The 23,144-nt window shown below is 44.5% G+C and overlaps 1 protein-coding gene across 1 annotated transcript in view; it reads left to right on the top strand.

Moving 5' to 3' along the window:
* The window catches only part of SLC22A23 (solute carrier family 22 member 23), a 231,441-nt gene that overhangs the window by 187,026 nt on the left and 21,271 nt on the right, over positions 1–23,144 (top strand). Inside the window, exons 4-7 of the mRNA XM_073630978.1 lie at positions 10,488–10,656; positions 12,942–13,069; positions 14,063–14,165; positions 17,871–18,109. Coding sequence (XP_073487079.1) covers positions 10,488–10,656; positions 12,942–13,069; positions 14,063–14,165; positions 17,871–18,109 — 639 coding nt within the window. The remainder of the gene's footprint in view (positions 1–10,487; positions 10,657–12,941; positions 13,070–14,062; positions 14,166–17,870; positions 18,110–23,144) is intronic.

Below are 23,144 nucleotides of genomic sequence, written 5' to 3'. Positions count from 1 at the left end.
TTGAGGCTTGTGGCTCTCTAGCTGTTTTTTAGACATGTTCTAAAATGCTCTATCACCGGATACCTACTGGAGTTCGCAGCTAAATGGGAATGCAACATGTTAACCACTTGACCTCTGGAGGATTTACGCCCCCTTCATGACCAGGCAATTTTTTCGCAATAACACACTGTGTTACTTTAACTGAAAATTGCGTGGTCGTGCGACGCTGTAAACAAATAAAATGTATGTAATTTTTTTCCTCATAAATAGAGCTTTACTTTTGGTGGTATTTGATCATTTGATCTGCCTTTTTTTTTTTTTTTTGCGCTATAAACTAAAAAAGACAGACATTTAAAAAAAAGCATACATATTTTGTATTTTCTGCTGTAAAACACATCCAATAAAAAATAGTTAAAAAATCTTACTTCTTCATACATTTAGGCCAATATGTATTCAGCTACATGTTTTTGGTAAAGAAAAAAGAAAATCCCAATAAGCGGATATTGATGGGTTTACGCGAACGTTATAGATTCTACAGACTATGGGATATAGTTATGGATTTTTTAAAGTTTTTTTTTATACTAGTAATGGGGGTGATTAGCAACTTATAGTGGGACTGCGATATTATATTGGACATTCTGACACTAACTGACACTTTGCGGGAACCAGTGACACTAATACAGTTATCAGTACTAAAAATATGTACGGTCACTGTACCGATCACACTGGCTGGGAAGGGGTTAACTGTGTGCCTAGCCAGTGTTTGTGTTTTACTATGTGTGCACTTTCACTAGGGGAAAAATGGATTTGAGGCCCCTAGTGAATCCATTTCTTCCCCCTTTTAGATTGGGGATCTACCTTGTTTAAATAAGCAGATACCAGTTGTGCGGAGTTTACCAGCGATCGGCGGGTGCTGGAGGACATTGAGTGCCCGGCACCAGCAGCTCGGTTTCTGTTATGAATTATGCTCGCCCACTGCAGGCAGAAGTCCGGAATCACACACACACACACACACATACACACACATACATCACAATTTTTTTGCTTAGAATAAAAAGATCACAATTCTCTCACGATTCTCGCAACATAAAATCCTTCACATTATACAAAAAAAAAAAAAAAAGGGCTAACTTTACTGTTTTTTTTTCAAAGTGAATTTTTCAAAAAAAAAATTGCATTTGAAAGACAGTTGCGCAAATACAGTGTGACATAAAATATTGCAACAACCACCATTTTATTCTCTAGGGTGTCTACTAAAAATATATATATAATGTTTGGGGGTTCTAAGTAATTTTCTAGGAAAAAAAAAATTATTTTAACTTGAAACCAACAAATGTAAACACTAAAAAGGTTTAGTGTTTAAGTGGTTAAACTTTTTTCCCTTACACACAAAGTCTATTCCATTGACAAACTGATACAATGTTTATACTTAAGTTCAACTGATAAAGAATGTTGTGATTCTTGGCAGACTGCCCGGTTTGCATAGAAAGAATTGTGAAACACTTTAGTCAAGGTCGCGATAACGATTCTTGACAATTAATTGTGCAGCTCTGAAGAAGTCACGTGATCGGTGACATCACTCGTAGGGACGGAATAGGCTTGTTTCGTTTTACCTTCCTTGCCGAATACATTGCGAGCTCGCTGCTCGTAGGATACCATGCTGTATAAAAATAACTGCTAATGTGAGTACTCTGTATATTGCATATGTGAATAAAGTGACCCTAAAGAAACATACTTCACTATCTGGGTACCTTGTCCTATATTTTACATACACTGGAGACATGATGTGGAGGAGGAGCTAGGAGCCGCACTGTCCTAGGACCCCAGTTAGGACCACTACTAGACATATCCCAGCCCCCAATAGGATCCTGTAGAGTCAGCAAGTCCGGACGCAGAGACGCAGGAGAGACCCAGGACTCCGGGAGTTAACAACTTATATGCGGTTGACCTAGCACCGCTAGGTAAGGGGCCATTACCTACACTAGTGCATGCTGCATGAAGAGGACATAGAGTGTCTGATCTGCATAGCAACACCCCACTGTCATTTGATTATTGTGTTTGAGCACTGGTTTTTGAACACTATTCATTCTTTTGGACACTTGAATTATCAATTTATTTTGGACACTAACAATTAGAGTGGGTTTATCTACTCACGTTGACCATCCACACTATACTTGCACTGTCGCACTGGTCGCAACACGAGGATCAGGCGACCATATCTCCTTTCTTGTTTGTTTCACTTGATTTTTGTTTGTTTCACTTGATATATGATCTGTTTATTTTATTGCCCCATTTTTTGCACTTTAGCATATGTATAAGTTTGATCTTCTTATTTAAGACACAAGAGCACGAGCACTTTGGATATATTGTACTGTAATACTTTAACACATGCAGAAATTGGGTTTTTATCTATATATATATTTTTTCACTTTTTGATCAACATATGCATCAGTGTTTATATTTATATCCCTTGTTGGATCAACACATCTACTTTTGAGTCATTATATCTACGCATAATCTCAACTCCAATTCATGCGATTTTTTACGATTGTTTTACGTTTATGATTATTTAAAACTTTGTGACCTATGAATACTAGGAACTATTATCAACACCTATAAGCTGAGACCCCTTTGGATAGCGCGGCACCCCCCCCCTCTCTCTTTATACCATTAGATTTGGGTTTGTGTCTGAGCCCTTGTTTTCGGTGCATGCAGCTGCCCAGTGATAGAGGTTGCATACAGGTTCAAAAGTCGATTATACGACTATATAACATTTTTTCCAATCTGGTAGCGCAGGAATAACCCCCGTTTTTACTGATTTATCCCTGGTTTTATATGCAGCGGTTGATATCTTTTCATATATCTCCATTGTTAGGCAGTGTTTTCCTGCTACAGACACCGCTGAAGAAGAATCCTCGAAACGCGCCAGTGTTTTCATCTATATCGCTCTGGGACTGCTCCCCTATAATCACTGTTCTTTTATTTAATTTCTGTATTATATGTATATATCAATAGCTGTGAACAATATGTGTTCAAAATGTCTGTTCTAGAATGGTTTTTAACTTTTTGTACAAATAAATGACCAAAACCCTTTTATTATTAATACTCTTTAGTTTGTGCCTTTAGCCCTCATGCACACAGGCTGTTAAAAAAACGTTATGAAAACGCCAGTATCTTTGCGGTGATTTTTTAAAACTTTTTTCAGCGTTTTTGCAATAGCGTTTTTGAGCGTTTTTCCGCGTTAGCGTTTTTGAGCGTTTTTGTTTTTTTCAATGGATCAAAAACGCTAAAAAACGTTGGTGAATTACGTTTTTGAGCGTTTTTCAGCGTTAGAGCGTTTTTACAGCTGAAAAACGTCTCTCAGAACCCACTGGTCCTGGGGTTTTTTTACAGCTTAAAAACGCCTATGCCACTTGCAGCTCAAAAACGCCTAGGTGGGCATGAAGCCATAGACTAACATAGACAGGCCTTTTTAAGCTGCAAAAAAAGCTCAAAAAAGCAGCTGTAAAAACGTCCGTGTGCATGAGGACTTATAGTCCCATTCCCAAGAGGGGTATTTGTTTTATGTATGTAAGGGTTTACACCCACTTTAAAGTGATTGCTGTATCCAAAAACCTCCAGGAAATGAATAATGCCCCTTAACCACTTAAGGACCAGAAGATTTTCCCGCGTGGTCATGCGACGCTGTACCCAAACAAAATTGACGTCCTTTTTTTCTCACAAATAGAGCTTTCTTTTGGTGGTACTTGATCAATTCTGTGTTTTTTATTTTTTGCGCTATAACCAAAAAAAAAAAGTCATTTTTGAAAAAAAAGTTAAATTTTTTAACTTTTTGCTATAATAAATACCCCCCCCAAAAAAATATAAAAAAAATACAAATTTAGGCCGATATATATTCTTCTACATATTTTTGTTAAAAAAAATTGCAATAAGCGTTTATTGATTGGTTTGCGAAAAAGTTGTAGTGTCCACAAAATATGGAATAGATTTATGGCATTTTTATTATTATTTTTTTTACTAGTAATGGCGGTGATTAGCGATTTTTAGCAGGACTGCGACATTGCGGCGGACAGATCGGACACCTAACTGACATTTTTGACACTTTGAGAACCAGTGACATTATTATTGTAATCAGTGCTAAAAATATGCACTGTTATTATACTAATGACACTAGCAGGGAAGGGGTTAACATCAGGGGCGATCAAGGGGCTTAAATGTGTTCCCTGCAGGTATGTTCTAACTGTATGGGGGATGAGCTGCCTGGGGAAACACACAGATCCGTCTTCCTGCATAGCAGAAAGTCAGGATCTGTGTGATCTCCCCTGTCAGAACGGAGATTTGCCTTGTTTACACATTCTGTCATTGCGGGGAACGATCGCGGGTGGCCGTCGGACATCAAGTCCGCCCCACCCGCTGATTGGCTCCCCCCGCTGGCACACACTAGCGTACCTGAGCCCGCTTACAATGACGGCGATTTGCGAGAACAAGCCGACCTGCCGTAGTACAATGACAGTGGCTGGTCGGCAAGTAGTTAAATTAACACCATATTCCTACTGGGCAAAAGAAGTCTGGTTGGCCGCACATCCAATAAAATCACCTTTCTTCAGAAAACCCATAAAAACAATTCCAAAACACAAATAGAGGGGAACAGCATCACCAGCTCACTTAGTGCTTAATCATAGCTAAGTGAGCGTGAAATGCCTTAGCTGGTGATGCTGTTCCCCTCTATTTGTGTTTTGGAATTGTTTTTATAGGTTTGCTGAAGAAAGGTGATTTTATTGGATGTGCGGCCAACCAGACTTTTTTGTGCCCAGTAGGAATATGGTGTTAACAATTTAAGTACTTACCGGCCAGCCGCTGTCCTTGTACTGCGGCAGGTCGGCTTGCTCCTACAAATCGCCGTCATTATAATACGGCAGGTCGGCTTGCTCCTACAAATCGCCGTCATTATACTACGGCAGGTCGGCTTGCTCCTGCAAATCGCCTTCATTATACTGCGGCAGGTCGGCTTGCTCCTGCAAATCGCCTTCATTATACTGCGGCAGGTCAGCTTGCTCCTGCAAATCGCCGTCATTATACTGCGGCAGGTCGGCTTGCTCCTACAAATCGCCGTCATTATACTGCGGCAGGTCGGCTTGCTCCTACAAATCGCCGTCATTATACTGCGGCAGGTCGGCTTGCTCCTGCAAATCGCCGTCATTATACTGCGGCAGGTCGGCTTGCTCCTACAAATCGCCGTCATTATACTGCGGCAGGTCAGCTTGCTCCTACAAATCGCCGTCATTATACTGCGGCAGGTCAGCTTGCTCCTACAAATCGCCGTCATTATACTGCGGCAGGTCGGCTTGCTCCTACAAATCGCCGTCATTATACTGCGGCAGGTCGGCTTGCTCCTACAAATCGCCGTCATTATACTACAGCAGGTCGGCTTGCTCCTACAAATCGCCATCATTATACTACGGCAGGTCGGCTTGCTCCTACAAATCGCCGTCATTATACTGCGGCAGGTCGGCTTGCTCCTACAAATCGCCGTCATTATACTGCGGCAGGTCGGCTTGCTCCTACAAATCGCCGTCATTATACTGCGGCAGGTCGGCTTGCTCCTACAAATCGCCGTCATTATACTACAGCAGGTCGGCTTGCTCCTACAAATCGCCATCATTATACTACGGCAGGTCGGCTTGCTCCTACAAATCGCCGTCATTATACTGCGGCAGGTCGGCTTGCTCCTACAAATCGCCGTCATTATACTGCGGCAGGTCGGCTTGCTCCTACAAATCGCCATCATTATACTGCGGCAGGTCGGCTTGCTCCTACATATCGCCGTCATTATACTGCGGCAGGTCGGCTTGCTCCTACATATCGCCGTCATTATACTGTGGCAGGTCGGCTTGCTCCTACAAATCGCCGTCATTATACTACAGCAGGTCGGCTTGCTCCTACAAATCGCCATCATTATACTACGGCAGGTCGGCTTGCTCCTACAAATCGCCGTCATTATACTGCGGCAGGTCGGCTTGCTCCTACAAATCGCCGTCATTATACTGCGGCAGGTCGGCTTGCTCCTACAAATCGCCATCATTATACTGCGGCAGGTCGGCTTGCTCCTACATATCGCCGTCATTATACTGCGGCAGGTCGGCTTGCTCCTACATATCGCCGTCATTATACTGCGGCAGGTCGGCTTGCTCCTACAAATCGCCATCATTATACTGCGGCAGGTCGGCTTGCTCCTACATATCGCCGTCATTATACTGCGGCAGGTCGGCTTGCTCCTACATATCGCCGTCATTATACTGTGGCAGGTCGGCTTGCTCCTACAAATCGCCGTCATTATACTGCGGCAGGTCGGCTTGCTCCTACAAATCGCCGTCATTATACTGCGGCAGGCCGGCTTGCTCCTGCAAATCGTCGTCATTATACTGCGGCAGGTCGGCTCGTTCCCATGAATTGTGCAGCCAACCAGACTTCTTTTGCCCATTGGAATCTGTGATGGATGGGGCTAGCACCTGGTTAGTGTGTTAGTAAAGGTGGAGATAGGAGACTGACCTAGAGCGGTGTTCACATTCATACCGTATTCCTACTATCCCAATTTGTGTGATACTCATTTTCTTCCCGGTGACATTTCTAATATGCAGTGGTCACATTTGCAGTATCATTTTGAAGGATGTAATGAAATGCTAGTGAGGTTTCTGATTGAGTTGCAATCGGTCACTAAAGCTTTCTGCCATTTTAAATAACTGAGTGTATGCTTATAGCATCAGTAGACGTAGATATACAGCAGAAACGTGAAATAATGATCTCCAAACCTAGGACATTCCAATCGGTTGGGATTTCTATTTTATTTACAAGTAAAATAATTATGTTACAATGTGATAGGAACACATGGACTGACTTAGAGATCTCCATCATTTACTTGTAGCAAGTCTAACTATTAACACAGGAGAAATATTGAGCTAAAAATGAAATAATCTGTTTGTATGTATGTTTAAATGTTTCTATTTTGCCATTCTGGATTAAAACGTGGTTCCTGTAGAGTTTAGTAGAGGAATATCATGAATAAAAAAGCTTCTGTATAAAGTATGAAAAATGGGTTACCATTAAATCTATGACAAAAGCCAAAGAAAGGCCTCTGAAGCCTTTGATGCCCAGGCTACAAACACTGGCCAGTGACATCATTACGGATGAAGTTGAATAGATTCAGTACACTGCTTCCATCAAAGGTGTTATGACTTTGTGATACATTCCATATGGAATTCTTTAGTGATGCATTAGGACTTAGATTTAGCCAACAAATTTAAAACATTTTCTCGGTTTTGGAACCATAGTGTACATACAGCTGCAAAAACAGAAAATGTCCAATCTGATTCACGATTATACTGACCCTCTTAATTTGGCCTTAATTCATATCCTTTGGTATGAGTCATTTTATGCCCTCTCTGGGCTGGTTATCTAAATTTATAAGCCATTATTAAATGTGAAGCCTTACTTTAAAAGTATTTGCAAACTTGTCAAGTGGTACTAAACAGAATGACTGGTACAACTCCCGCTTGTTGGAGTAGGTTTCATTAGGCAATAGACTTGCTAGTCAGCAGACTAGCTGGCAGCTAACATCAACGTAAAGTGATTTTTACCTTGCCTAAAAATTGCCTAAGGTAACGAAACTGCTGAAGTGTAGGCACATCATGGTGTCTGAAAGTACCATTGTCAGTCTTTAAATCCATCAACATGAAGCCTTCTGCCGAGCATTCAGCTGTCAAATGCCAGAGCCACGATGGACTATAGTCATTCTGGCATTTGATGGGTGAATGACAGGAGGTGGGGCTTAGCATTGGTGTGACGGGACCTAATTCCAGCTTGGTGGGGAGTTGAGGCTGTGTTTGCAATCTAAAAACTAGGATCCAAGAGGCTCCACAGGTATTAACACCGCAATTTTCTGTATGTCAGTAGTACTGTTACCTTGAACCGGCCATACATGGATCAAAATTCAGCCAGTTCAGACAGGACCAGAGAATTTTCGATCCAGGTATGGGTACTGGGTTATGCAGAATTCTATCTACCAATTGACTTCTGTACAACCACCCTGTCTGATTTTCCCCGCTTAATCAGCACTGCAGACTATAGCCTGCAACACTGATCAATATATTCTAATAGCACAGAAGTCTCTCCGCTATTAGAATACAATAGCTCAGCAGGATGGATTCCCCCATCCACCTTGAATGTGTGTATAGGGGAATCGGGTCAGTTTTTTTCATTCAAATTGTTGACTCATCTATGGCCTACCTTAGGTGCATTATAGATTGGGTCAGGCTCTCATTACATTATCAGCTCCTAGGGAATGTATCCCACTGAAGCTCTCCTTTGATGTGCATTTTAATTGTCTCTTAATTAATATGATAAACTATCCACAGTCAGCATAAAGACTTGGCAAATGTCCACAAGCACTGTACAAAGAACAAGTGGGGATCAATTGCGTATGAAAAAAACTTTTTTATTCATTGGTTTAGAAAAGGATTCTTTACAGTAAGAGGTTAAAGCAGTTGTAAACCTCAAACATGAAATATGAACAAAGCATATCCCTCTATAGTGTACACTTGTGTCAATTAAAAGCACTCAGTTTCATTTTTGTCTGCTGCTTTGTTCTTCTTCTGCTTTTAGCATGAATCACTTCTGCTAATTTTTCCTGACACCAAAAGAAAAACGGTGACAGGGGAGGGACTTTTAACAGATTGACAGCCTCAGCTCTGTTCCTGTGTGTCCCCTCCCTCCAATCAGCTCTCAGACCTCTCCTCACTGAGCTCTGCAGAGTGTAACTTCAGCTCTCCGCCCCCTTTTTTCTGAACTCTTAGACAAGCTTATATATTCTGGACTTTAAACAGATGTAGAGAAGAAAAGACTTCAGATAGACAGATACAACTTTATGTATAGAGTTGTTTCATCTAGTCTCTTCACTGGTTATATGTTAGGGTTTGCAAACTTAAAGGAGTTGTAAAGTCTCAAGGTTTTTCACCTTAATGCATATGCATTAAAGAGGAACTGCAGTCTGTTCACATAATTTGTAATAAAAACATCTTTGTCATTCTGAAGCTTCCCTCCAACCACTTTGCATATTATTTTATATATACTGTGATTCTGTACTTGCCAAATATGCTGCAGAAATCTCCCTCCACAGAGTCTGGCTGCAATCATTTTAACTGTGGGCAGCTGAAGCTGCTGCTTGTTCACTTCTTGGATTTACAGAGGCACACCTCCAGCTCTGCAGCTCTCATTGGCCCTCTTATGACTCATCCCCCCTCCCTTCATGGCAAAATCTCACAAGAGTGAGAGCTGTGCATGATGTCATAAGTCCTAGGCTTTTTACCAGACAAACAGGAAGTGGGCTGTTTAAGTTATTTACGGGCAGAAAAAAAATGTTTTACTATCCAGTTAAAACAAAAAGGGCAGAAGATTTAATTTGGATTTAATTTGGAAAGTTGAAAAAATTACTGAAGGTCCACTTTATGGTTAAAATCTTTCTGTGGTGCAGCTGCACCCCAGACCCCCCCCCCCCCACCCTTTTTACTTACCTGAACCTGATCTTTCCAGCGATGAGATCGAACAAATGAAATCAAATCCATGACACGGGGGCGGGGTCAGGTCCTGCTGTCAGTGTCAATGGATGCAGCAGCAGGACTCGGGAGCTCGGAAGCGCGCCCACACAAGTGCCCCCGTGGGAAGCGGCTCCATAGAAAGGGGCACTCGATGCAGAGGAGGAGCAACGCCGGGGGGACCACAGAAGAGGAGGATCAGGGCCGCTCTGTTCAAAACCCTTGCACAGAGCAGGTAAGTAGAAAATGTTTGTTATTTAAAAAAAAATAAAAATATATGAACCTTTACAACTTTACAATCACTTTAAGCAACGGAATGCTTAAAAAAAAAAAAGATAAGTTTACTGCATCAACTAAAAAAGAGAATTTTTTTTTTATCCAGCGACCTGACTGACCTTGGGGGTTCATGAAGGACTTAATCTTGTTGGATATTATTTTCTTTTCTTTTCAATATTTTTTTTTATCACCCACCTGTACTAGAATTGGGGAAAATGACTGCTGGAATATTATTGGTTGCAGTGGGTAGCACATCTACTTACATTCCCTCTCCATTATCTTCATTAGTGTATATTTTGGCATCCATTATGCTGTTTGTGATTGTCAGATATAGAAAATGTTAGTAAACAGAGTTTTGTGTTCTGTATTAAAATAAATGTGACAAAACTAAACATATTCTAAAATCTCCAGTGTATTAAACAGAAATGCATAATACACAAATGGTTCTTGTTATGCAAAAGCCTTAGAGCATTAAAATGAACCCATAGAAATTGATTAACTACATTTTTCTTTGCTGGGAAATTGTAAAATTAAGAAGACAATGATCCCATTTCCTTTTTATGTTCTAATTTGTGACATTAAGGCTTTAAAAAAGAAATGGCACCACGTTGTAGAATGTAATATCTGTCATTTATTCTATTCCAGGAATAGAGCTGTGCCCTCCTGGCCACAGATTCATGATCACAATGGTGGCCAGTTTCATTGGAATGGCTGGGCAGTTCCTTTTGCCAGGGTTGGCAGCTCTCTGCAGAGACTGGCAGGTCCTCCAGGCCGTCATCATCTGCCCTTTTATCTTGATGCTCTCCTACTGGTAGTAAGTATCCCTTTTCCTTTCCTCTGCATGGATAACAAAACCTATAATGCAATATTTGGAGTGAAATATATCACATTCATCATTCTTTTTTTATTAGTAGGGGTTATCACAAATGAAAGTTTCTTGCTGTCAGCTCTAGAAACGTGGTCTCACTCTCAAATTAATGAACTCCAGATTATAGACTAAAACACATCTTTCTGTCCTGTTGTTTATTCACATAAAATTCCTTGTGTAATACATGCTTATCAGCAGTAGGATAGCGTAAAATTTCGTTAGAATTTTCCCAAAATTGTTACAAAGATTAGGTGATATTGGTAAAAACTTAGCTAGTTTGACTAAATGCATTGGAATAACAGAGAATGGAGAAATTAGGGGTCTATGTATAAAATGTTTGGTGTGCAGATATGACAAAACCTTTACATAGTCGGGACGGAAATTGACGTATTTTCTCTAATATGTGTAATTCCTATATCATCAGTGCCTCCTAGTGGCTAAAATGCATTTTTTTCCTGAAATACCTCGATCAGGTAACAAAAAATGTTGTGGCCAATAGATGGTGCTGAGGATATCGGAACCACACATAATAGATCAAATACAGCAATTTTCATCCTGAATGTGCGGATGTTTGTCAAATCCACACAACACATGTTTTATACATACTACTTCGTGTTAGGTACCCTGCAGTGCTAGCAAGACCAGATACAGTATATAGCGCTATGTAGAAAACCAGGCTAATATCTAAGTGGAGTAGTACAGTTTATTAAAAGCACAAGGCACGAGTGATGTAAAATACAAGTACAGCAACTAATACAGAACCCAGGGAGCACACATAGAAAAGTGAAAGGAAGTAACTATATTCAGAGAAGTAAGAGTATATAGGGTAAAGTGGGGGGGGTACAAGCTCCGATCAAAAATGATGTTCAGAAATTGTAGAAGGTACTGGGGCAATAAGTACTACGTGTAGCAGGAGGCAGGTTAGACACAGAGGTTGGAATGGGTGTTGGGGACAAAGGCAAGAAGTACAGATAATACGTTCCAGAGCAGTGGATCAACAGAAATAGGCATACAGGTTGTGGTCTTGTGAACTACTCTACACTACACATTCCATAGTCCCTAGTCCATCTCAGGGGCGAGCAAGAGAGGGTGACTACCTTCCCATGAACAGTGGAACCATGGAGAACAAATATAGTCACCCTCTAACAGGAAGTCAGATCACAGTAGCAAAAAAAAAAAAAAGAATTTGGAGACTTGGAGGCTGAATTTAATAGAAGGTACTTTTTGAGTTAAAAATACTTATTTTTGTAAGCCAGAATTTAGAGGCACTTGAGTGAATTGCAAAGATGTAAATGAACCCTTATTTTCTGCAAACCAAGGGATCAGTCACCATAAAGCATTCAACCATCACAGTGGCGGCCAGGTATATATTTTGGGGGGTGGTGGGAAGTGGCAAACCCCCCCCCGGTCAGGTCATCCGCACACCGCAACCAAAGGGTCGGTCACCAGCAACACTTACCCTGGACAGTGCTTCCCTCCAGGCGACGGGCTGCCGGCTTCCCCTGCCTCTCCTCCTTGCCTTCACAGCGGTGTCCTCGCCGTGTGTCTGCTCCCTCAGCCAATAAGGTAGCTTCTCCTTTTGGCCAATTGGGAAACAGGTCTCAGGGACCGCTTCCTGATTGGCCGGGAGGTAGAATCCATGTGACAATAGCGAATATTCATTCGCTATTGTCACACAACTGGGTGGGCTTTGGGCGCAGTGCTCTGCGCTCCGAGCCCCCCCTTTTTTGAAGCCTATTAGAGCCTCTGGCTCTAATCACGTGTTTCAAAAAAAAAAATTTGGAATCCATGTGTCCAGAGCCCTGCATGTAGATCAGGGGCCAAACGCATGGATAGGAGGCGCGCCCGTGCGCCCCCTATGGACGGGCCGCCACTGGGTCACCAAGCAGGCAGCATTAAAACACACAATTTAGCCCTTTTTGGAAAGCATTACTAAACTGTTCACAAAGCTCATAATAAAACACTGTTTTCTCTTAAAGTCTATTCACACCATAACGCAATACATTACAACATTTTTATGTATGTTGAGGCGTATTGCATTAGGTGGCGCAGGGCAACACAACACACATAGCATATGCACCTGTGCTTTTGTAGTACACACCTGCAGCGCTCTATGTTGCATTGTGGTAACATGCATTACAACACAGGTCATAACATGCGTAATAGTTTGAACAAGCGCTTATTCTTCTACCTTTGCTGTTTTTAAATAATAATTTCACTTATCTTTGAAGTATCTTTCCGGAGTCTCTGAGATGGCAGATGGCTACAATGCAGTTTGAAACTTCTAAGAAGCAAATTCTTCAGATCCTTCACAGAAACAGAGTGAACACAGAAAGTGACATTAAAGGAGTGATGCCAGGTAGGCATTGTGTGTCATAGTAAATATTATAATGTAGTAATACATAGGAATCTTGGATTTTGTCACTATGTATTCTGTACATGGTTGGAATCCTACATTAGATCAGTGGTACCGATGCTTTTGTTAAAGGAAACCTGTACTGAAGAAACATGCAGGCTGCCATTGCTGACTTTTGCTTCTATAAGTGCTGTCATGGATGTGTTGCTAATCCAGTGACTTTAGCAAGTCCCTAATCTGGAACAAATATGGAGATCAGGAGCGCTGGCCAACTCCATGCTTGTTTTAGGTTAGTGACTCAAATTACAACATCCAGACAACCAATATTTTTGTAAAACAGGTTGGCGGTGGCAGCCAGACTATTTTCTGAGTAAATTTTTGTATGATGGATGACACGCATACAAATTGTTCTAATTATTGAGATGAGGTCTTTCCAGTTAAGGTTTCTATTAGGGCTAAAAAGTACAAAGACATTTTACACAACTGTGCACCTTAAACTTAGTGGCAAGGCCAGTATGACTGTGCATAAAGTTAGGTCTATAAAGATATGGTTTCATGTGTGTGATATGAAGGAAAATGTGTAGCTTGCATATAACCCTAACCTAAAACCATACTGAACAACTTTAGTATTCACTAAAACACTGATTGCAAGCGGAGTCTTCTGGCTGAATGGACACAAAATTCCCACAGATACATACCAAAATCTTGGGGGAAGCATTTCTAAAAGAATGGAGGCTGTTATAGCCTCAAAGAGGGGGAGTCAACTCCATATCAATGCTTGTGGTTTTGAAATGGGATGTGGGAAACCACTTTATTTGAGTCATTATATGTGTCAGACGTCCACAAACTTTTGACCATATGGTATGTACTGTATATACTGTACCAATACTGTACCAATACTAGGTATTATGACATTTTATGCATTTGCCATCCACCATGCATACTGATTAATGTTTATTGTCTGTGATACTTAATAGATGCGTTCCTTTATTTCAGAATTGGAGAGAGAGCTACTGAGAAGACCAAAAAAAGTTTGCATTGTGAAAGTGGTGGGAACAAGGAATTTGTGGAAGAATATTCTTGTTCTCTGTGTGAATTCGTAAGTATCTCAAGGCATTTCATTGGTTGATGATGGCTAAAATACTCATATGTACTCTGCATGGTTCTAGTGAGAAATGTTCCCAGTCCAGCATGTCTTATTCCAATCTTCAAATGCCCTGCTTAGTGGTAATTTTCCCTTTTTTTGTAGTAGCTGAATAACCCAGTTATAAAGAGGGATTTATACTTGAGTTTTCACAAACCTAAACATATCGGGCATTCTTTAAGTGAAACACTGGGGGAGATATACTAAAACTGGAGAGTGGAAAATCTGGTGCAGCTCTGCAAAGGAACCAATCCGCTTCCAGATTTTATTGTCATAGCTTAATTGAACAAGCTGAAGTTAGAAGCTGATTGGCTACCATGTACTGTACATCTCCACCAGACGTTTCCAATTGTCGTTGATCTCCCCTATTGTATACTTCAGGGGTCAACAACCTTTTCCCACTTAAGGGCTGGATTCAATGTATGTGAATGCATGGAGGGCTGCATTCACCTGCTAATAAATGCAGTTGGGGGGGATACAGAGGTGGCTGTGGACAAGCTGGGGGGTACAGAGGTGGCTCTGGACAGGAGAGGGGGGGGTACAGAGGTGGCTGTGAAAAAAGTGGGGGTACAAAGGTGGCTGTGGACTGGGTGGGATACAAAGGTGGCTGTGGACAGGGGGGGATAAAGAGGTGGCTGTAGGCAGGGGGGGATACAGAGGTGGCTGTGGACAGGGGGGGAGTACAGATATGGCTGTGGACAGGGGTGGTACAGAGGTGGCTGTGGACAGGGGGGGGTACAGATGTGGCTGTGGACAGGGGGGGGTACAGATGTGGATGGGGGGGTACTGTTGTGGCTGTGGACAGGGGGGCTGGATTCAGAGGTGGCTGTGGACTGGGGGTACAGAGGTGGCTGTAGACTGGGGGGTACAGAGGTGGCTGTGGATGGGGGGGTACAGAGGTGGCTGTGGACAGGGGGAGTACAGAGGTGGCTGTGGACAGGGGGGTACGGAGGTGGCTGTGGACAGGAGGGGGTACAGAGGTGGCTGTAGACAGGGTGGATGAGGTGGCTGTGGACGGGGGGGAGGGGGGCGATACAGAGGTGGCTGTGAAAAAAGTGGGGGTACAAAGGTGGCTGTGGACTGGGTGGGATACAAAGGTGGCTGTGGACAGGGGGGGATAAAGAGGTGGCTGTAGGCAGGGGGGGATACAGAGGTGGCTGTGGACAGGGGGGGAGTACAGATATGGCTGTGGACAGGGGTGGTACAGAGGTGGCTGTGGACAGGGGGGGGTACAGATGTGGCTGTGGACAGGGGGGGTACAGATGTGGATGGGGGGGTACTGTTGTGGCTGTGGACAGGGGGGCTGGATTCAGAGGTGGCTGTGGACTGGGGGTACAGAGGTGGCTGTAGACTGGAGGGTACAGAGGTGGCTGTGGATGGGGGGGTACAGAGGTGGCTGTGGACAGGGGGAGTACAGAGGTGGCTGTGGACAGGGGGGTACGGAGGTGGCTGTGGACAGGAGGGGGTACAGAGGTGGCTGTAGACAGGGTGGATGAGGTGGCTGTGGACGGGGGGGAGGGGGGGCGATACAGAGGTGGCTGTGGACAGGGGGAGTACAGAGGTAGCTGTGGACAGGGGGTACAGAGGTGGCTGTGGACAGGGGGGGTACAGAGGTGGCTGTGGACAGGGGGGCTGGATTCAGAGGTGGCTGTGGACTGGGGGGTACAGAGGTGGCGGTAGACTGGGGGGTACAGAGGTGGCTGTGGACAGGGGGGGTACAGAGGTGGCTGTGGACAGGGGAAGTACATAGGTGGCTGTGGACGGGGGGTACAGAGGTGGCTGGGGACGGGGGGTACAGAGGTGGCTGTGGACAGGGGGGGTACAGAGGTGGCTGTGGACAGGGGGGGTACAGAGGTGGCTGTGGACAGGGGGGGTACAGAGGTGGCTGTGGACAGGAGGGTACAGAGGTGGCTGTGGACAGGGGGGGGTACAGAGGTGGCTGTGGACAGGAGGGGGTACAGAGGTGGCTGTGGACAGGGGGGGGTACAGAGGTGGCTGTGGACAGGGGGGGTACAGAGGTGGCTGTGGACAGGGGGGGTACAGAGGTGGCTGTGGACAGGAGGGGGTACAGAGGTGGCTATAAACAGGGGGGATGAGGTGGCTGTGGACGGGGGGGGGGGCGATACAGAGGTGGCTGTGGACAGGGGGGGGATACAGAAGTGGCTATGGACAGGGGGGGCGATACAGAGGTGGCTGTGGACAGGGGGGGCGATACAGAGGTGGCTGTGGACAGGGGGGGCGATACAGAGGTGGCTGTGGACAGGGGGGGTGATACAGAGGTGGCTGTGGACTGGGGGGTACAGATGTGGCTGTGGACAGGGGAGATACAGAGGTGGCTGTCGAAAGGGGGGGTACAGAGGTGGCTGTGGACAGGGGGGGTACAGTGGTGGCTGTGGAGGGGGGTGGATACAGAGGTGGCTGTGAACTGGGGGGGGGGGTACAGAGGTGGCTGTGGACTGGGGGTACAGTGGTTGCTGTGGACTGGCTCCAGACAATATTAAAGATGGCCCTGAATATTCCTATTATTCACTGTTTAATACTGTTATCTGCAAAAGTGTCTATTATGTGATAAAACTGCAGCTATATACCTCATTAAGAGCTCCACTCGGCACTCACATTACTCGCCGCCTCTCTTCTCCTCGTCTGACAATTTAAGGGGCGGGGCCAAGAATGACGTCAGGGGAGGAGAGAGGCGGTGAATAATCTGACCGCCGAGTGGAGCTTTTAATGAGGTATATAGCTGCAGTTTTATCATATAACAGACACTTTTGCAGATAACCGTATTGAACATCCAATCACTTGTCTGTGGGCTGGGTGCCCGTGAATTAATCACGGTAACTGATGGGCTGGAGAATTAGCAGCAGCAGGCCGGGTGCGGCCCACGGGTTGCCGACCCCTGGTATACTTGATATCTGATTCTGTTCTCCCAAGGGTATATATGAATTTTACAGTTCAGCTAAAGAGGTTTCAGTTTTGCAGCTTCTGAAAATTTTTTTTTTTTATTTTGATAATGAGCCATGAAAACAGTGTACGTTATGTAGACCCAAAAGGGTTATAAGGTCAATGACACAAATGCTGACTTCCTTCTTGCTGGGGCAATAGACAGCAGTTAAGACATTGGTATGCATTTTTAACTTATGCTGCAGGGTGGTAATCCTTAGTTTTTCTTTTTTTCCTTTCCTTCACTGTATGTTATTTACAGCGCATTTGTGTGAACTGAACCCATAGGACAGCAGAGAAATTGCCTTATTCCTGCATTGGGACTCCAATGGGCAAGGTAGCCTTAGGGCTGGTGTAAATGGACCCCTTAGGCTGTAAAATGCTGTATCACTACAGTACCTATGCCCGCTTCATTGGTTAGATGCTTTGTTGTTACTACTGGGATGAGTTGCTGAATAATGAGCCTAAATATAAAAAAAAAAAAAAAAACTTGGGGCTTTCAATGTCTTAAGTCGCAGAATCATTAAATTCTCATTTTACTTACGTTATTGTTACTATAAAACCTAAGGCTATGTGCACAACAAGTTTCCCAGATCTTTCTGTTATTTTTGTTCATATCAAGCTGCAAAATAGTATAGAGTTATACTTTTATAGCATATTTTTTTATAGATAGATGTTAACATTAAGCCTCTAATTTCTGTTATTTTCCACCATGTGCAGGCTGACTGGATATGGGATACACCACTGTTTTGCCAAAAGTCTTATGGACCCTGAAGTCAACATGAACACAAGCATCATGCACAACTTCTACGCCAACTATTTTGCTATGGCAGGAATTACACTTGCATCATGCCTGGCAATGTGCCCCGTTGTTGGATTTTTAGGAAGGAGAGGAGGATTGCTTCTATTCATGATTTTAACTGCCCTTGCGTCTCTTCTTCAGCTAGGACTTCTGAATTGTAAGTTACATGTTAGTTGTCAGTTGTGCATGTAGTAGTTCACTGTCAGTAAAAAAAATAAAACTGTGTAAGAGAAATGCCACGCTAATTATCAAATGATATCTATTCTTTTAGATATGTTTTTATTGCAGATCCCTTCTATGCTCAGAGAGTATAATGTAGCCGAGTTCTTCATTCCCTAGTGGTTCTGCAGCTTGTGTTAAGTCTGAACACCACATATTGATGTGTTTGGAAAACAAATATTGTGTTTCTCAGTGCTATACTAATCTGCATAAAACCAGGCCAACAGTGGAATTATGTCAGCTGTAGCATGGGAATGTTTGCTTAGTACCAGTGTTAAGTGACAACTTAGCTGAAAGTAAAATAAACTACAGCTTTTTGGTTTAGTTATTTTCTGTACTCATAATATGCCACAATCATATACAGAGTTGTATGGACTACACAGAACCATTCATATAAACCCCTGACCCATAAAGAAAGTTTGTGGATAAAATAAAAGTAAACCATTAACATCCCTACAAGGCGACAACAGCACATGCTGTTAGTACATACCTCTTGCCACCAGGAGCTCCTGCTTTCAGGTATTGAAGGCTAGGTACAAGCCTTGCTCCTATTTATAATAGTCCCAATACAATGTCCAGGGCCAGAGTGACCTATCAGCTCAAATAGGAATTTTCATGTAGGAGGCACACCTATTCTTCTGCATTAGGTTAGGTTGTCACTTTGGATTTAGGCTCACATTAAAGGATACGTTCATCCTTCATAACACGTTACACCCATATCCAGGATGCAACATGTTACTAAAGGAGCAGCCCCCTTGTTACTAAAGCAGCCCCCACACCCACCCACCTTCCCCAAGCCCCTGTTGTGACAGCAGGCCGTGGATCTTCTCCTCGCATCTGCTGTCACAATCTACCCGGCCACCTCATTTATTCACATAGTTCTGTGAATGGGAGAACTATAACTACCATCTGATGAGCACTCCAGGTAGTTCATTGATTCTTCCTGTTCTGTAGCTGCCTGCTGGTAATGAGGTACAGGAAGACTGCTACACTGACAGTCTGCAGGAGCCTGAGATTGCACCTCTGATCAGCTGACTGCGGGTGCAATGTTTTACAGGCTGCTAAGAAAAAAATAATAAATGCACATTTTTTTACCTGCAAAAAGATGTGTGTTTATTATTTCTTTAAAAAAAAAAAAAACGTATCCTTTAAAGCGTTTACAAGCAAATTTGCACAACACAAATAAAAGGCAAATGTACCAAATAACTTTTGTTTTTGGACCGTTCCACCAGCTTCTGTTGTAGGGGCATGAACAAAAAAGGTCTGCCAATCGGCATCCAATCAGACCGATGTGTTCTGGCAGGGGGGCCGTCCCCCTGTCAGAACACAATAGCTCAGCAGGGGAGATCGCTGTACTAACATTGCATAGTTAGTACAGCTGCTCCTTCCAAGCTCTTCAGGTTTTTTTTCCATTCAGCCCTGCTTAAAGGAAAAACATGAGGGGAATTTCCCAAGATTGGAGCAGCTGGGCAATCAACCATGGCAACCAATCAGTTTCTAGCTTGCTTTTTCCAATGGAACAAGCTTAAGCTAGAAGATGATGGGTGCTATGTGCTGCTGCTCCAAAATTCTTTCTGCTCCAGTTTTAGTAGATATCCCCAGTGTATTTTCTGTGAGGACTTATTATATGCATTATTACTGAAGTGTTTACCTTCAATTAATTTTTATATGACATTTTTTATGCTTATACATTTTGATTATTGTATTAAATATAGAAATTTGCAGATTATCAAGATAGCTTAAAGAGCATTAGTCAGCATTATCAAATTGCATGTTTTTTTTTTTTTTTTTTTAAGTCAAACAAAATCACTTCATTCTTATGCCGCGTACACACGGTCGGAATTTCCGGCATACTTGGTCCGGCGGACCAGAGTGTGCCGGACAATCCGCCCGTGTGTGGGCGGCGGCGGACTTTTCCGGCGGACTTCTTCCCAAAAGCCCGCCGGACCTAGATTTTAAACATGTTTGAAATCTTTCCGTCGGACTCAGTTTCGGGCGGAAAGTCCGCTCGTGTGTGTGCTGGTCCGACGGAAAGCCCGCTCGTGTGTAGGCTGGTCCGACGGACCAAATACGACACGAGGGGATGGTATTGCATCTCGCGCTCGCTGCAATAGGAAAAACAAATCTTCCTATTGCGGCGAGCGCGGGGCATACCAGGCCCTTAGGTCTGGTATGGATTATAAAGGTGAACCCCGCTACGCCGAAAAAACGGCGTGGGGTCCCCCTAAAATCCATACCAGACCCCGATCCGAGCACGCAGCCTGGCCGGTCAGGAAAGGGGGTGGGGACGAGCGAGCGCCCCCCCCCCCTCCTGAACCGTACCAGGCCGCATGCCCTCAACATGGGGGGTGGGTGCTTTGGGGGAGGGGGGCGCCCTGCGCCCCCCCCCCCAAAGCACCTTGTCCCCATGTTGATGAGGACAAGGGCCTCTTCCCGACAACCCTGGCCGTTGGTTGTCGGGGTCTGCGGGCGGGGGCTTATCGGAATCTGGGAGCCCCCTTTAATAAGGGGGCCCCCAGATCCCGGCCCCCCACCCTATGTAAATGAGTATGGGGTACATGGTACCCCTACCCATTTACCTAGGAAAAAAGTGTAAGTAATAAAACACACTACACAGGTTTTTAAAATATTTTATTAAACAGCTCCGGGGGGGATCTTCCTCCGGCTTCGGGGGTCTTCTTCCGGCTTCGGGGGTCCCTCCGCTTCATCTTCTCCCGGCGTCCGGTTGGTTCTTCTCCGCTCTCCGGCCTCTTCTCCCGGTGTCGCAGGTCTTCGGCCGGCCCCTCCGCTCTCTTCATGTAGCTCTATTGCGAGCGGAGGTCCGGACTTCTGGGCTTCTTGGCTTCTTGGCTTCTTGGCTTCTCTTCTCTTCTCTTCTCTTCCCCCAGATGTTGACACGACGCTCTCTCCGGCTGGACTGGTCTCTGAGGGCTGCGTTGTGACTTATATAGGCGGAGACCCCGCCCCCATATGATGTCACAGTCCCTGGGCATGCTGGGACTGTGACGTTTTAGGGGGCGTGGTCGACCACGCCCCCTAAAACGTCACAGTCCCAGCATGCCCAGGGACTGTGACATCATATGGGGGCGGGGTCTCCGCCTATATAAGTCACAACGCAGCCCTCAGAGACCAGTCCAGCCGGAGAGAGCGTCGTGTCAACATCTGGGGGAAGAGAAGAGAAGAGAAGAGAAGCCAAGAAGCCAAGAAGCCCAGAAGTCCGGACCTCCGCTCGCAATAGAGCTACATGAAGAGAGCGGAGGGGCCGGCCGAAGACCTGCGACACCGGGAGAAGAGGCCGGAGAGCGGAGAAGAACCAACCGGACGCCGGGAGAAGATGAAGCGGAGGGACCCCCGAAGCCGGAAGAAGACCCCCGAAGCCGGAGGAAGATCCCCCCCCGGAGCTGTTTAATAAAATATTTTAAAAACCTGTGTAGTGTGTTTTATTACTTACACTTTTTTCCTAGGTAAATGGGTAGGGGTACCATGTACCCCATACTCATTTACATAGGGTGGGGGGCCGGGATCTGGGGGCCCCCTTATTAAAGGGGGCTCCCAGATTCCGATAAGCCCCCGCCCGCAGACCCCGACAACCAACGGCCAGGGTTGTCGGGAAGAGGCCCTTGTCCTCATCAACATGGGGACAAGGTGCTTTGGGGGGGGGGGCGCAGGACGCCCCCCTCCCCCAAAGCACCCACCCCCCATGTTGAGGGCATGCGGCCTGGTACGGTTCAGGAGGGGGGGGGCGCTCGCTCGTCCCCACCCCCTTTCCTGACCGGCCAGGCTGCGTGCTCGGATCGGGGTCTGGTATGGATTTTAGGGGGACCCCACGCCGTTTTTTCGGCGTAGCGGGGTTCACCTTTATAATCCATACCAGACCTAAGGGCCTGGTATGCCCCGCGACGGGGCTAGCAAGGTGTCAATCTCGCCGATAAAAGCGGCAAGATTGACATCCTTCTCTAGTCCCGTCGCACCTGAGTCACGTTCAAAATGAACGGACTTGTCCGTGTGTGGGCAAGTCCGTTCATTCTGAAAGTCCGCCGGAACTCCGGCGAAAGTCCGTCGGAAAGACGGGCGGACTTAGCCCGCCGGAAAATCCCGGCGTGTGTGGGCAAGTCCGTTCGTTTTAAAGTCCGGCGCACCTGGCGGACAAAGTCCGTCGGAAAGTGTGCCGGACCAAGTAGGATAGAAAGTCCGCTCGTGTGTACGCGGCATTACCCTGAATAAGGAACTGCTTCTCCCCAACTTCTTGCCTGTCCTGTTAGATGCTTGGCCTTAAGTTGGGTATATATACTGGTAGAAATTTGAATTAAAAGTACATTTATGACAGCACTTTTATCTCTGTGATATGAATCAAAAATTTGTGCCCACTCTTACCTATGAATAAATCCATAAACAACTGTGTCCTCAATTCATTTTAAACAAATTGATACACATTCATCTATATATTCCAATGCATATTACTTCAAAAATCATGTGATCTCAAAGTTCATGAATCATTATAAAAGGTCCCATGCTCCACCATACATCAAATAAAGTATCTCATGCTCAAACAAGGTGCATTCTAAAAATGTCTGCGTCAGAAGCTAAATGTCCCAAGATGTGAGTTTCTCAGACATGGTGGAGCAGAAATCCTTCTAGCAGTGATGGTCTCTTTAATAATAAAAAGCCTACTATTTTCCTGCAGATAAACCTGCACATTCCCTTGTTAAATATGACTCAGTGTACAGCTACAGAATCCTCTCCATTTCTGCATGTGCATTTCCATTCCAATTACATTCTATCTTTGGCTTCAGGATTCATTAAGGGGAGTCACTTCTGTCAAAGATATTTAATCTGAATGTAATTAAATTGCTATGCAAAGTGTTAAGTTGTTTTAGGGTGATTGCACAATTTGATTAGATTCACTGATATTTTTTTTTCTACTTCTTTTTGTTTTTTGTTTTTTCTCTTGCAACGCTTTCTTTGGTGATAAG

Source organism: Aquarana catesbeiana, linkage group LG05 (assembly GCF_042186555.1).
Source record: "Aquarana catesbeiana isolate 2022-GZ linkage group LG05, ASM4218655v1, whole genome shotgun sequence".
NCBI classification, from domain to species: domain Eukaryota; kingdom Metazoa; phylum Chordata; class Amphibia; order Anura; family Ranidae; genus Aquarana; species Aquarana catesbeiana.
The sequence above is the reverse complement of the archived record's forward strand: the minus strand, read 5'-3'. Positions and strand labels throughout refer to the sequence as shown.